Raw genomic sequence first — 13,223 nt, 5'->3', positions numbered from 1 at the left:
ACAAAATTCATGTATGTGCGACCCACATCAGTACTGGTTTACATTTTACATCATCACGTTGCAGGTTTGCAATCAGATCACCATTGTACAATGAATGGAGAGCTTCCGACTATGAGTTATTATGCATATTAATTTATGAAGTAGGACTGGGTGTTGAAGACAAGGACAGCATTAGAGTGTCTCTATCAGAGGGTGAAGCTCTGCTCAGCTGGACATCAACCCTGAGCCAAGGGGCGGTCATCCTGGGAAGGAAAGGGGAATTTGTGGTCCCAGCAATGGGAGATTCTGTCTGCTTTTCCAGAGATAGTGCAGGAGAGGCTCTGCACCATAGCAAAAATCCAGGCTGGTGTTAAGCTGCACAACCTATGGTTTTGCCTCAGCTAGTGAAATGCAGTGAGGTAGTAAGGCTGTTCGCCGCAAGAGGAATTCGCAACATGAACAGGTGATCAGTACTTAAAATGCTTACCTCGATGTTTGGAAATGCCCTTAAAATGATGCCTTTCATCTGGAGATATCAACACATCATCCAAGGAAACAAGATTTTGCAGATCATCGAGTATAAAACCACGGTAATTGGGAAGAAGAGCCAGTGGATTGCCCAAGAGAATAAGATTCTTCAGGTTTGGCAGTAAAATAAGATAGATGACAATGTCCCGCAAATTCGAAAAGTCATTGAAACTCAAATCAAGAGATATTAAATTGGGCCTATTTTACAAAAGACAAAGAAGATCCAAACAGTAATATTATTAAAACATCATGAAAGACTCTAAATTCAATTTGTTCTTGAGAGAGTTTGAAGCTCATGCAGATCGGGGTACACACTAATCAACCCAACCACAAAGTCTAATGGACAAAATCCTGAAATTTACTCGTGAGTTTTCAAATTATTTAAAACAAATTCTATCCCACAGTTCAGATTCAGATAGGTCTTGGACCAGTTGGACTCTGATAGGAAATTCTAGAAGCTTCCCTGTAAAACCAATTGCACTACTCAGAAACCATCAGGTATGGAAGTTTTATAAGGCAGTTCTGTGCAGTCAGTGTTAATTTAAAGATTTTCAATTTGACAGTTATCACTAACTGACCAGTAATATAAATGATGACCACGCCGGGGGCACAGAGGTGTCTGTAGCCCCCTTGGGTTAAGGGACATGCCTGGGCATTACCCCCGGCATCCTGGTACTGTCAGGGGCACTGGCAGGGGGGATTACCCTCTCCATATTGGGGGTGGGGGGGGTTTAAATTTAACTTCAGATCGGGACACACTTTAAAAATGGATTCGCAATCTCAGATTCCCGGCGCTGCTGCTGTTTTTAGGCCCCGCCCCTCCAGTTGGCTTTGTGATTCTCAACAGCACTTGGAAATTGCACAGAGTGTTGGTTAATCAGGCAAGAAAAGACCAGCGGGTGTCACACAGCTTTTCTCGCCTGATCCAACACTGCAATTCTGCGACAGATCCGCTCTGAAGGTTCAGAGTCGTTAACACTGTGGGTGTACCTGCACCACAGGGTCTGCAGCATTTCGAGAAGGCAGCTCATCATCCTCTCAAGGGCAATTAGGGATGGGCAATAAGTGCTGGCCTAACCAGCAACACCCACATCCCAAGAATGAATTTTGAAAAACTTTCTGATCTTTTCCCCCCCCTTAAAATGTACAAATCTGGAGTAACAGGGAAGTTACTGTATGAAGCAAGAATGTTTGGCTCACATCTCTCCAGAATAACTGGAGGAATGGGTGGTGGAGTTTATCTCTGAGATCTGGGCAAATCGAACCCGCACCAATAGATCCCCAAGAGTTGTAACTGTCCCACTGTGAATATTGCCGGTCTCCCTCCCAAGCCAACACCCGATTGGTCACCCCACCCTTCAACCCACCCATTGTGCCAAATTGGGACAGGCAGCCTTTTAATTGGACCCCTCCTGTAAGATTGAGATGGAGCTCAAGCAGGCTGCTGACACGATTGGGGTTGGAATCCAGACGTCTTTAAAGTGCATAAGATTTCAGCCCATGTGTAGCTTGTCATCAACTCCCAGAAGGTCAGACCATGGAACACTTCACATCTGCCTGCCCACCAAGACCTGTTGTGGGAGGCACCACATTTCCCCACTCAGCATCTCGGGAGGCCATTGAGTACAAAGCCAAACGAGACAACCCATTATCAGCTTTTCCTGTCTTGTGTATTGCGGTGGTGAAGATGGTGAGGGTAGCACGGTAGCATTGTGGATAGCACAATGGCTTCACAGCTCCAGGGTCCCAGGTTGGATTCTGGCTTGGGTCACTGTCTGTGCGGAGTCTGCACATCCTCCCCGTGTATGCGTGGGTTTCCTCCGGGTCCTCCGGTTTCCTCCCACAGTCCAATGCAGGTTAGGTGGATTGGCCATGATAAATTGCCCTTAGTGTCCAAAATTGCCCTTGGTGTTGGGTGGGGTTACTGGGTTATGTGGATAGGGTGGAGGAGTTGACCTTAGGTAGGGTGCTCTTTCCAAGAGCTGGTGCAGACTCGATGGGCTGAATGGCCTCCTTCTGCACTGTAAATTCTATGGTGATGGTAGTCGTAATATCCAATATATCTTTATGATCTATTGAGCAGTGCCAGGGCCAGTATATTTACCACAACTCTTTTGAGAAATAATTGTACTCGGAGTCCAGCGAAAGCTTGTTGTGTGACAGCCCAAGGTATTGCAACCTTGGTGGTGGGCTAACACACAGTTCTTTCAAAGAGGAAATCTCGTTGGAGCAGAGCTCAAGAACCTGTAATAGGGCAAAGAAAATGTACGAGCTGCAGGTTTAAACTTTAAGCCACAGATGATGCAATGCAATTGTTCCAAAAAATATTGTTGTTAATGAAAAAAGAAAACCCCATGCTCATTTTACTGATCTGAGAATATTTCCACCCCCTCCCCTTTTAGGGGCTGGTTTAGCACACTGGGCTAAATCGCTGGTGTTTAAAGCAGACCAGCAGCACGGTTCAATTCCCGTACCAGCCTCCCTGAACAGGCGCCGGAATGTGGCGACTAGGGGCTTTTCACAGTAACTTCATTGAAGCCTACTCGTGACAATAAGCGATTTTCATTTCATTTCATTTCATTTTACCGTTAGCTTTCTTGGTAGGTTGGCTGAGTTTACTGTAGGGATTCTATTGACACTTAATACAAGTTCCTCCAGATTCTGAAATCTCAATATGTCCTTATCAACCTCACGCACCTACAGAAGAGAAATAAAAACAGAACGTATAATTGACTGTTGATTCATGATTAAAAGTCTTGGATTGAGGAGGTTTAAAGGTGTTTTAGTGCGGGAATTGCAAAAGGCCAGTATGCAGGTGCAATAAATAATTAGGAAATCTAATAGAATGTTATCATTTATTGCAAGGAAAATTGAATACAACAATGGGAAGGTTACGTTTTAGTTATACAGAACTCTAGTGAGACCACATCTGAGTACTGTGTATAATATTGGTCACCTTATTTAAGGAAGGAAATAAATGTATTGGAAGCAGTTCAGAGGTTTACCAGACTAATGCCTGGAATGAGTGGGTTGTCTTACAAGGAAAGGTTTGAGGGGCTCGGCTTGTACCTGCTGGAATTTAGAAGAATAAGAGGTGACTTGATCGAAACTTATAAGATCCTGAGAGGTCATGACAGTGTGGATATGGAGAGGATGTTTCCTCTTGTGAGAGAATCTAGAACTACGGGTCCCGGTTTAAAAATAACAGGATGGCCATTTAAAACGGAGATGAGGAAAACAATTTCCAGTTAGAGGGTCATGAAAGTCTGGGACTCTCTTCCTGAAAAGATAGTGGAAACAGAGTCTTTGAATTTTTTTTAGAAGTATTTTTATTCAAGTTTTTCATTTGAACAAATAACGCACCAACGCAACAGGAATGGTACATCTCAGCACAAATGTCTCAACATACATGGATACAAAGGGGGACAGGAAAACAGCAATATGGCTGGCTCAGGACAAACATCAGACTCATTTTGGTGCCTCTATACGCATCACCAGAGAACAAGGGAGAGAAGGATAACGTCTTGAAGACACGGCAAAATGGTGCACACCTTCCCACGTGGCGATTGATTGAAACAACAACAATAATTCTGCATCGGTTCTTCCCACCCTGTTCAGGTGCGCATCAGTACATATCTACCTCAGCTCGAGCAACACTGTAACCTTCTCCCCTCGAATACCAGAACTGTCTGTACCGCTGCAAGAGCCAAACAAGGATTCTTTCATCCCACTATATCAAAAAAAATTTAAAATAAAGAAAATTCACAAGAACGCATATGCCACAAGACGCAACGTAACCCCAACCTCAGGCCCAGTACAGAACGATCATTCCACATATTTATACAGAGAAGACCAGCACCTATAGGTTCGGATTATAGTCCATACGGTCAGCGCCTCCTGATAACCTAATCGAGATAGATTAAATAAAAAGGGAATACCATAAAGAGCAGACGATCTAAGGTTACAGAGAACCAGGAGCCAACCACAGGTCTGTGTTCCTCCAGCACATGCCCACTACCATATGACCAAGAAGAGAAAAAGCTGTTCCTTCAGACAAAGGAACATCCCAACCATACGGGGGGGGGGGCAACAAGATATCGACTACAGTATAGGACCCGACTCAACCCCACACGCACGTGCACTAAGGAGTTAGTAAACGAAGGATGCTCAAATCATCGAAACTTGGCATCTCAGGATGCCCCTAATAAGTGCCTTCGAGAAGGGACATCCCAAGCTTCAGAGGGCAACAGGATACCAACCACAGCACTGGATTTGGCATCGTCCAGCACGTGCTGACACACAGGAGTCAGTACCCCCAAGTCACCCAGCACACGCCAAGATCTACCACCCAGCCGGCCCCACCCCTCACTAATCACACCCAGGGCAGTGCACCAGCCCCACCAACACTAGAAAAATCACATCGGCCTCAACTGAGGAGGGCCCACTACCAAAGAGAAGAAGAATATTCAAAACACCCATTGATTGGCCATCTTGGGAGGGGTGCCGATTTCTACCCCCAATATGACAATGAAACAGCACACTGTTCACTCAGATAGAGGGAAGAAGTCCCCTCCTACACTGGAGGATTAACCGACCACACCCCACCGTGCATCACCACTCATTTCCCCCTATTCTAATAGCTCCAAAAACGCTAACCACAAGCAAGAACAACAAGGAGCCCAGTCCTCTCCTTCGTAGGAGATAAGCATGGATTCTCAAGATTTAAATTACCAAAACAAAAGCTAAATAAAAACCCAGTACAATTATCTCTAATTGGGGGCTGTCCTCAATCTAAGTGAGATCTTATCAATCTCACCCGTTACCACACCAACCACCCACTCGTCACCCCTCCGTGGCTCTACTCACCTTCTCTATCAATGAGGGTGACTAAAATGCACTCGCTCCTCATTAAGGATAAACAAAAAAGGCAAGGCTTATGCACCAACCACATATCACTTTACCGAGTCAATATGATTTTTGCCAAACCAGGATAACAGACGACCCTTTGCCTTCGCGCTCAACCATTGCACACCCTTGTCAGGAGAAAAGACAACTCAAAATTAACAGCATGATCACAAGGGAATAAAGTCCAGGATGAACTGCAGGATAATAACACCATCCATGTCTCTTGCAAAGGCCAAAGCCATGACAGGATCATTGAACAACCCTCAGGATCTCTCAAAAGTTCCATCGAATGAAGTGCTATCAGCTCCGCCACACCATCGCTCCAACACCCAGGAGGCAAGGAACCTAGGCTTCAGCCAGGACGGGATGACTCAACATGTCCAGCTGCCCCCGACCCCGCACGATGAGCATCGAGGACAGACAGCAGAGAACCAGTGGTCTGGCTTCCAACTGAGCCCAGGCCTCAAAGACCTGATACAATGTGCTCTGTCAAATCTGATGCACACAGCCTTCAAATGAAGATTGCAAAAGCATGGCAGCCAATCCTCAAACTCAGTCAGAAACATGCCTCCCACTTCTTGCAAGAGACCAGGCTGACAAACACTCCTTGTCCAGCCCCTACTCCCTGAGTCGGTCAGGATAGCTGACACACCATGCAACAAGATTTCCAAGGACTGAAGGAGAGCCCCCATCGGGGAAATTACTCCATCGAATACCAGGATTCTCTTCTGCTCTTCCACTAATGACTCAAAGATATTTCACAATTCAACAAAGTGAGCACCAAAGATCTGCACTAGGGAGATGAGATCATCATCCAAAACATAACTTGCAATGGCAGTGTCATGTGAGAGTCCCTTTAAGAAAGGTGTGTTTTATCAAACGGCTGCAGTGATGTCATTGTGTGGGTGGAGCTGGAATGTAATTCTGCTTTTTACTTTCGTTTTGAGCTGGAAGCTCTTTTTGGCTCTGTGTTTTAGTTTTGCTTTCAGCTGGAGAGCTGCATTTAAACAAGAAGATATATATCTATCTCTCTCTAAAGAATGTCTGCAAAGGCTTGACGATTTCAAAGTAATACTTGTTTCTGTAGAGCATTCAAACCTACTGTCTTTGTTAAAAAATGTTTTGGCTTATGGATGTTGTTGGGAAAGTTACTAAGGGTTATCTATAGAGTACTGTATATTTTTTTGAGGGGGGGGGTTATCAGTGTTGGTAGTTGAGAAGATGTTTACTGTGGGTTTATAAAATGTTAACTGGATTCATAGAATAAACATTATTTTGTTTTAAAAATACTTTAGATCTCTGTTGCATCACATCTGTAAAGTGGGCCATTGTGCTCCCCATAACCAAAATCTATTAAAGGTTGTGGGTCAGGTGAACTCCATGATATACTGTGGTGTTCTCTAAACCCTGGCCCATAACAGCAGCAATCATCCAGTTGCAAACGGCACCGCTGAGGCATGTCCTGCTCACCAGCAAAGCCGCTACCGCAAGCTGTGCCCCACCCCAGCCACTTCTGACCATCTCAGTCAAACAAGGATTCTCTGATTTAACTCGGCTACTTGTCACCAAACTCTGACCAGGATCACTCAGGGACAGAGTGCAAGACATATATCCCCAAAAAAGATAATTCTGGGATGAGTATTAGCTTAAAATAAAGGATTAAAAGATAAGTAGAGCCAGAGCTCGTGAAAATGCAGCTCCTCCCATGCTCACGCCACGTGACCCCCCTACACCTTTGAACATTTTAAAGGGAGAGGTGGATAGATTCTTGCTAAGCAAGGGGGCGATAGATCATTAGGGGTAGATGGGATGCAGATTTGTGGTTACTGTCAGATCAGCCATGATCTTAGTAAATGGTGCTGGCGGCCCGAGGAGCTGAATGGCCTACTCCTGTTCCTTGTTCTTACGTTTGTAAGTTGTGTTCTTCAATTACTTTTGTTCATCCATTTAAAAGCCTAACAACCGCCGTATCTGCCAAGCTCACTGTTAACCAGCTATAAAGCCGGCTTGGTTTCACCTAGTCAACCTAAATTGAAGCAGTTCCATGAGGGTTAGATTACATGAGGCAGGTTCTACTTGGGCCTAATGCATTTTGGATATGCACCCATTACATCCAAACCAACAGTCCAACACAATATGATCTAGGAGTTTGCACAGAAAATGGAACCAGACTGAAAAAAAGTTGTGGAGAATATATTTTTTATTAGAAAAAGGAAGATCTTGCATTTATATCATGGCCTTCATGTCTTCAGAAAGTTCCCAAAATGCTTCCCAATCAATTAATTACTTTTGGAGTGTAGTCAATATTGTTATTATTGAAAATGTTAAGTCTGTTTCCGATTTTGGCTGCTTGATTGGTCCCTTCTGCTTGCACCACTTTCTGATGATCTGATCGATCAGGAGTCGTCACATCACCCATGTTCTCCAGGTGCCTCATGTTTCCAGGTGCCTCATGTTTTCAGGTGCCTCATGTCTCCAGGTGCCGCATGTTTCCAGGTGCCTCATGTTTCCAGGTGCCTCATGTTTCCAGGTGCCTCATGTTTCCAGGTGCCTCATGTTTCCAGGTGCCTCATGTTTCCAAGTGCCTCGTGTTTCCGATGTGCCGCATGTTTCCAGGTGCCTCATGTTTCCAGGTGCCTCATGTTTCCAGGTGCCTCATGTTTCCAGGTGTCTCATGTTTCCAGGTGCCGCATGTTTCCAGGTGCCTCATGTTTCCAGGTGCCTCATGTTTCCAGGTGCCTCATGTTTCCAGGTGTCTCATGTTTCCAGGTGCCTCATGTTTCCAGGTGCCTCCTGTTTCCAGGTGCCGCATGTTTCCAGGTGCCTCATGTTTCCAGGTGCCGCATGTTTCCAGGTGCCTCATGTTTCCAGGTGCCTCCTGTTTCCAGGTGCCGCATGTTTCCAGGTGCCTCATGTTTCCAGATGCCTCATGTTTCCAGGTGCCGCATGTTTCCAGGTGCCGCATGTTTCCAGGTGCCTCCTGTTTCCAGGTGCCGCATGTTTCCAGGTGCCTCATGTTTCCAGGTGCCTCATGTTTCCAGGTGCCTCATGTTTCCGATGTGCCTCATGTTTCCAGGTGCCTCATGTTTCCGATGTGCCGCATGTTTCCAGCTGCCTCATGTTTCCGATGTGCCTCATGTTTCCAGGTGCCGCATGTTTCCAGCTGCCTCATGTTTCCAGGTGCCTCATGTTTCCAGGTGCCGCATGTTTCCGATGTGCCTCATGTTTCCAGGTGCCGCATGTTTCCAGGTGCCGCATGTTTCCGATGTGCCTCATGTTTCCAGGTGCCGCATGTTTCCGATGTGCCTCATGTTTCCAGGTGCCTCATGTTTCCAGGTGCCTCATGTTTCCAGGTGCCTCATGTTTCCGATGTGCCGCATGTTTCCAGGTGCCTCATGTTTCCAGGTGTCTCATGTTTCCAGGTGCCTCATGTTTCCAGGTGCCTCATGTTTCCAGGTGCCGCATGTTTCCGATGTGCCTCATGTTTCCAGGTGCCTCATGTTTCCAGGTGCCTCATGTTTCCAGGTGCCTCATGTTTCCAGGTGCCGCATGTTTCCGATGTGCCTCATGTTTCCAGGTGCCTCATGTTTCCAGGTGCCTCATGTTTCCGATGTGCCTCATGTTTCCAGGTACCTCATGTTTCCAGGTGCCTCATGTTTCCGATGTGCCGCATGTTTCCGATGTGCCTCATGTTTCCAGGTGCCTCATGTATCCAGGTGCCTCATGTTTCCGATGTGCCTCATGTTTCCGATGTGCCTCATGTTTCCGATGTGCCTCATGTTTCCAGGTGCCTCATGTTTCCAGGTGCCTCATGTTTCCGATGTGCCGCATGTTTCCAGCTGCCTCATGTTTCCAGGTGCCTCATGTTTCCGTTGTGCCTCATGTTTCCAGGTGCCTCATGTTTCCAGGTGCCTCATGTTTCCGATGTGCCGCATGTTTCCGATGTGCCTCATGTTTCCAGGTGCCTCATGTTTCCGTTGTGCCTCATGTTTCCGATGTGCCGCATGTTTCCGATGTGCCTCATGTTTCCAGGTGCCGCATGTTTCCAGGTGCCTCATGTTTCCGATGTGCCGCATGTTTCCGATGTGCCTCATGTTTCCAGGTGCCTCATGTTTCCGTTGTGCCTCATGTTTCCAGGTGCCTCATGTTTCCAGGTGCCTCATGTTTCCGATGTGCCGCATGTTTCCGATGTGCCTCATGTTTCCAGGTGCCTCATGTTTCCGTTGTGCCTCATGTTTCCGATGTGCCGCATGTTTCCGATGTGCCTCATGTTTCCAGGTGCCGCATGTTTCCAGGTGCCGCATGTTTCCAAGTGCCTCGTGTTTCCGATGTGCCGCATGTTTCCAGGTGTCTCATGTTTCCAGGTGCCGCATGTTTCCAGGTGTCTCATGTTTCCAGGTGCCGCATGTTTCCAGGTGCCTCATGTTTCCGATGTGCCTCATGTTTCCAGGTGCCTCATGTTTCCAGGTGCCTCATGTTTCCGATGTGCCGCATGTTTCCGATGTGCCTCATGTTTCCAGGTGCCTCATGTTTCCGTTGTGCCTCATGTTTCCAGGTGCCTCATGTTTCCAGGTGCCTCATGTTTCCGATGTGCCGCATGTTTCCGATGTGCCTCATGTTTCCAGGTGCCTCATGTTTCCGTTGTGCCTCATGTTTCCGATGTGCCGCATGTTTCCGATGTGCCTCATGTTTCCAGGTGCCGCATGTTTCCAGGTGCCGCATGTTTCCAAGTGCCTCGTGTTTCCGATGTGCCGCATGTTTCCAGGTGTCTCATGTTTCCAGGTGCCGCATGTTTCCAGGTGTCTCATGTTTCCAGGTGCCGCATGTTTCCAGGTGCCGCATGTTTCCAATGTGCCGCATGTTTCCAGGTGTCTCATGTTTCCAGGTGCCGCATGTTTCCAGGTGCCTCGTGTTTCCGATGTGCCGCATGTTTCCAGGTGCCGCATGTTTCCAGGTGTCTCATGTTTCCAGGTGCCGCATGTTTCCAGGTGTCTCATGTTTCCGATGTGCCGCATGTTTCCAGGTGCCGCATGTTTCCAGGTGCCTCATGTTTCCAGGTGCCTCATGTTTCCGATGTGCCGCATGTTTCCAGGTGCCGCATGTTTCCAGGTGCCTCATGTTTCCAGGTGTCTCATGTTTCCAGGTGCCGCATGTTTCCAGGTGCCGCATGTTTCCAGGTGTCTCATGTTTCCAGGTGTTTCATGTTTCCAGGTGCCGCATGTTTCCAGGTGTCTCATGTTTCCAGGTGTCTCATGTTTCCAGGTGCCTCATGTTTCCGATGTGCCTCATGTTTCCAGGTGCCTCATGTTTCCAGGTGCCTCATGTTTCCAGGTGCCTCATGTTTCCGATGTGCCGCATGTTTCCAGGTGTCTCATGTTTCCAGCTGCCTCATGTTTCCAGGTGCCTCATGTTTCCAGGTGCCGCATGTTTCCAGGTGCCTCATGTTTCCAGGTGCCGCATGTTTCCAGGTGCCTCATGTTTCCGATGTGCCTCATGTTTCCAGCTGCCTCATGTTTCCAGGTGCCTCATGTTTCCAGGTGCCGCATGTTTCCAGCTGCCTCATGTTTCCAGGTGCCTCATGTTTCCAGGTGCCGCATGTTTCCGATGTGCCTCATGTTTCCAGGTGCCTCATGTTTCCGATGTGCCTCATGTTTCCAGGTGCCTCATGTTTCCAGGTGCCGCATGTTTCCAGCTGCCTCATGTTTCCAGGTGCCGCATGTTTCCAGCTGCCTCATGTTTCCGATGTGCCGCATGTTTCCAGCTGCCTCATGTTTCCGATGTGCCGCATGTTTCCAGGTGCCTCATGTTTCCAGGTGCCGCATGTTTCCAGGTGCCTCATGTTTCCAGGTGCTGCATGTTTCCAGGTGCCGCATGTTTACGATGTGCCTCATGTTTCCAGCTGCCTCATGTTTCCAGGTGCTGCATGTTTCCAGGTGCCGCATGTTTACGATGTGCCTCATGTTTCCAGCTGCCTCATGTTTCCAGGTGCCTCATGTTTCCGATGTGCCTCATGTTTCCAGGTGCTGCATGTTACCAGGTGCCTCATGTTTCCAGGTGCTGCATGTTACCAGGTGCCGCATGTTTCCAAGTGCTGCATGTTTCTAGGTGCCTAGGGCAGCACCGTGGCGCAGTGGGTTAGCACTGCTGCCTCACGTCGCTGAGGTTCCAGGTTCGATCCTGGGGCTGGTTTAGCACAGGGCAATATCGCTGGCATTGAAAGCAGACCAAGGCAGGCCAGCAGCACATTTAAATTCCTATACCAGCCTCCCCAAACAGGTGCCGGAATGTGGTGACTATGGGCTTTTCACTAGGAGCTAGTAACTTCATTTGAAGTCTAGTTGTGACAATAAGTGATTTTCATTTCATTTCATTTCGATCCCGGCTCTGGGTCACTGTCCGTGTGGAATTTGCACATTCTCCCGGTGTTTGCGTGGGGTTCGCCCCCACAATTCAAAGATGTGCAGGGTAGATGGATTGGCCACGCTAAATTGCCCCTTAATTGGAAAAATTGAATTGGGTATTCTAAATTTAAAAAAAATATTTTTCCAAGTGCCTCACGTTTCCGATGTGCCTCAGGTTTCCAGGTACCTCGGGCGCGATTCTCCGCTCTCACGCTGGTTCGGAGAATAGCGGGCCGCGCCGATTTTCACGGCGACGCCGGTCCGACGCCCTCCCGCTATTCTCCGAACCCCGCACAAACTACACGTCGGCATTCCCGGCAATGGCCTCAATAGACCCCCCGACACGACCAGAAGCCCGACATTTTGGCCCCCAGCTATTCTCCGGCCCGGATGGGCCGAAGTCCCGACGTCCTCACGCCATGTTTTCACGCCGTCAACACACCTGCTTTTCAAGTTCGTCAACCAGTCGTGCTGGCTGACGAGAGCTTCGAGGAGGTGAGCGCACCGCTCAGCGCACAGCTCAGCGCACTGCTGGAGTCTGGCCACAACGGGGAAGGCATCCCCGAAAACGGGAGGGGGGTACAGAACGGGGGTGGGGGGTGGGGGGGGTTGTGGGCGACTGAGGGAGGGAGTGTGAGACAGGGGGGGGGAGTGGGAGACTGAGGGGGGAGTGTGGGAGACGGAGGGGGGGAGTGTGGGAGATGGAGGGGGGAGTGTGGGAGACGGAGGGGGGAGTGTGGGAGATGGAGGGGGGAGTGTGGGTGACAGAGGGGGGAGTGGGGGAGACTGAGGGGGGAGTGGGAGACTGAGGGGGGGAGTGTGGAAGACAAAGGGGGGGAATGTAGGAGACTGAGGGGGGGGAGTGTGGGAGACGGAGGGGGGGAATGTAGGAGACTGAGGGGGGGAGTGTGGGAGACGGAGGGGGCAAGTGTGGGAGCCGGAGGGGGGGAGTGGGGGAGACTGAGGGGGGAGTGGGAGACTGAGGGGGGACCGACAAGGTCGCTCTCATTGTTGTGGTCTGCTGTGCGCTGCACAACATCGCGATGCAGAGGGGAGATGCCCTGCTGCAGGAGGCGGAGGGAGAAGCCAGTGGCAGTGGTGCCAGCACAGAGGAGGAGGCTGGAGGAGTGGCGGGCGCAGCACGCAGACACGACCCAGGTGCTGGTGATGCCCAGGAGGCGGCACGACGGACCCGGCGAGGACGGCGGGCACGCGACGCCTTGGTGGCAGCACGGTTCACGCATCGCATGCAACGTCCCCGCTGAACACCAAACCACCACCTGCAACTGCCACCACCACAATCCCCCCCCCACCCCCTCTCCGTGTACACTGCTCCACTTCGACATCACCCTTACCACTATGGCACAACATTGATGGCTGTGTTAGCGGGTGTGATCAGTGCCATGTGGA

The 13,223-nt window shown here is 49.1% G+C and overlaps 1 protein-coding gene across 1 annotated transcript in view; it reads right to left on the bottom strand.

Moving 5' to 3' along the window:
• LOC119962041 (leucine-rich repeat-containing protein 43-like) overlaps window positions 1-13,223 on the bottom strand; it is an 86,380-nt gene that overhangs the window by 42,641 nt on the left and 30,516 nt on the right. The window contains exons 3-5 of the mRNA XM_038789828.1: window positions 3,094-3,204; window positions 2,612-2,751; window positions 467-705 (exon numbers count right to left, since the gene is read on the bottom strand). Coding sequence (XP_038645756.1) covers window positions 467-705; window positions 2,612-2,751; window positions 3,094-3,204 — 490 coding nt within the window. The remainder of the gene's footprint in view (window positions 1-466; window positions 706-2,611; window positions 2,752-3,093; window positions 3,205-13,223) is intronic.

The sequence above is a fragment of the Scyliorhinus canicula genome, chromosome 1 (genome assembly GCF_902713615.1).
Source record: "Scyliorhinus canicula chromosome 1, sScyCan1.1, whole genome shotgun sequence".
Lineage (NCBI taxonomy): Eukaryota > Metazoa > Chordata > Chondrichthyes > Carcharhiniformes > Scyliorhinidae > Scyliorhinus > Scyliorhinus canicula.
This window is presented reverse-complemented; position numbering and strand designations above follow the sequence as displayed.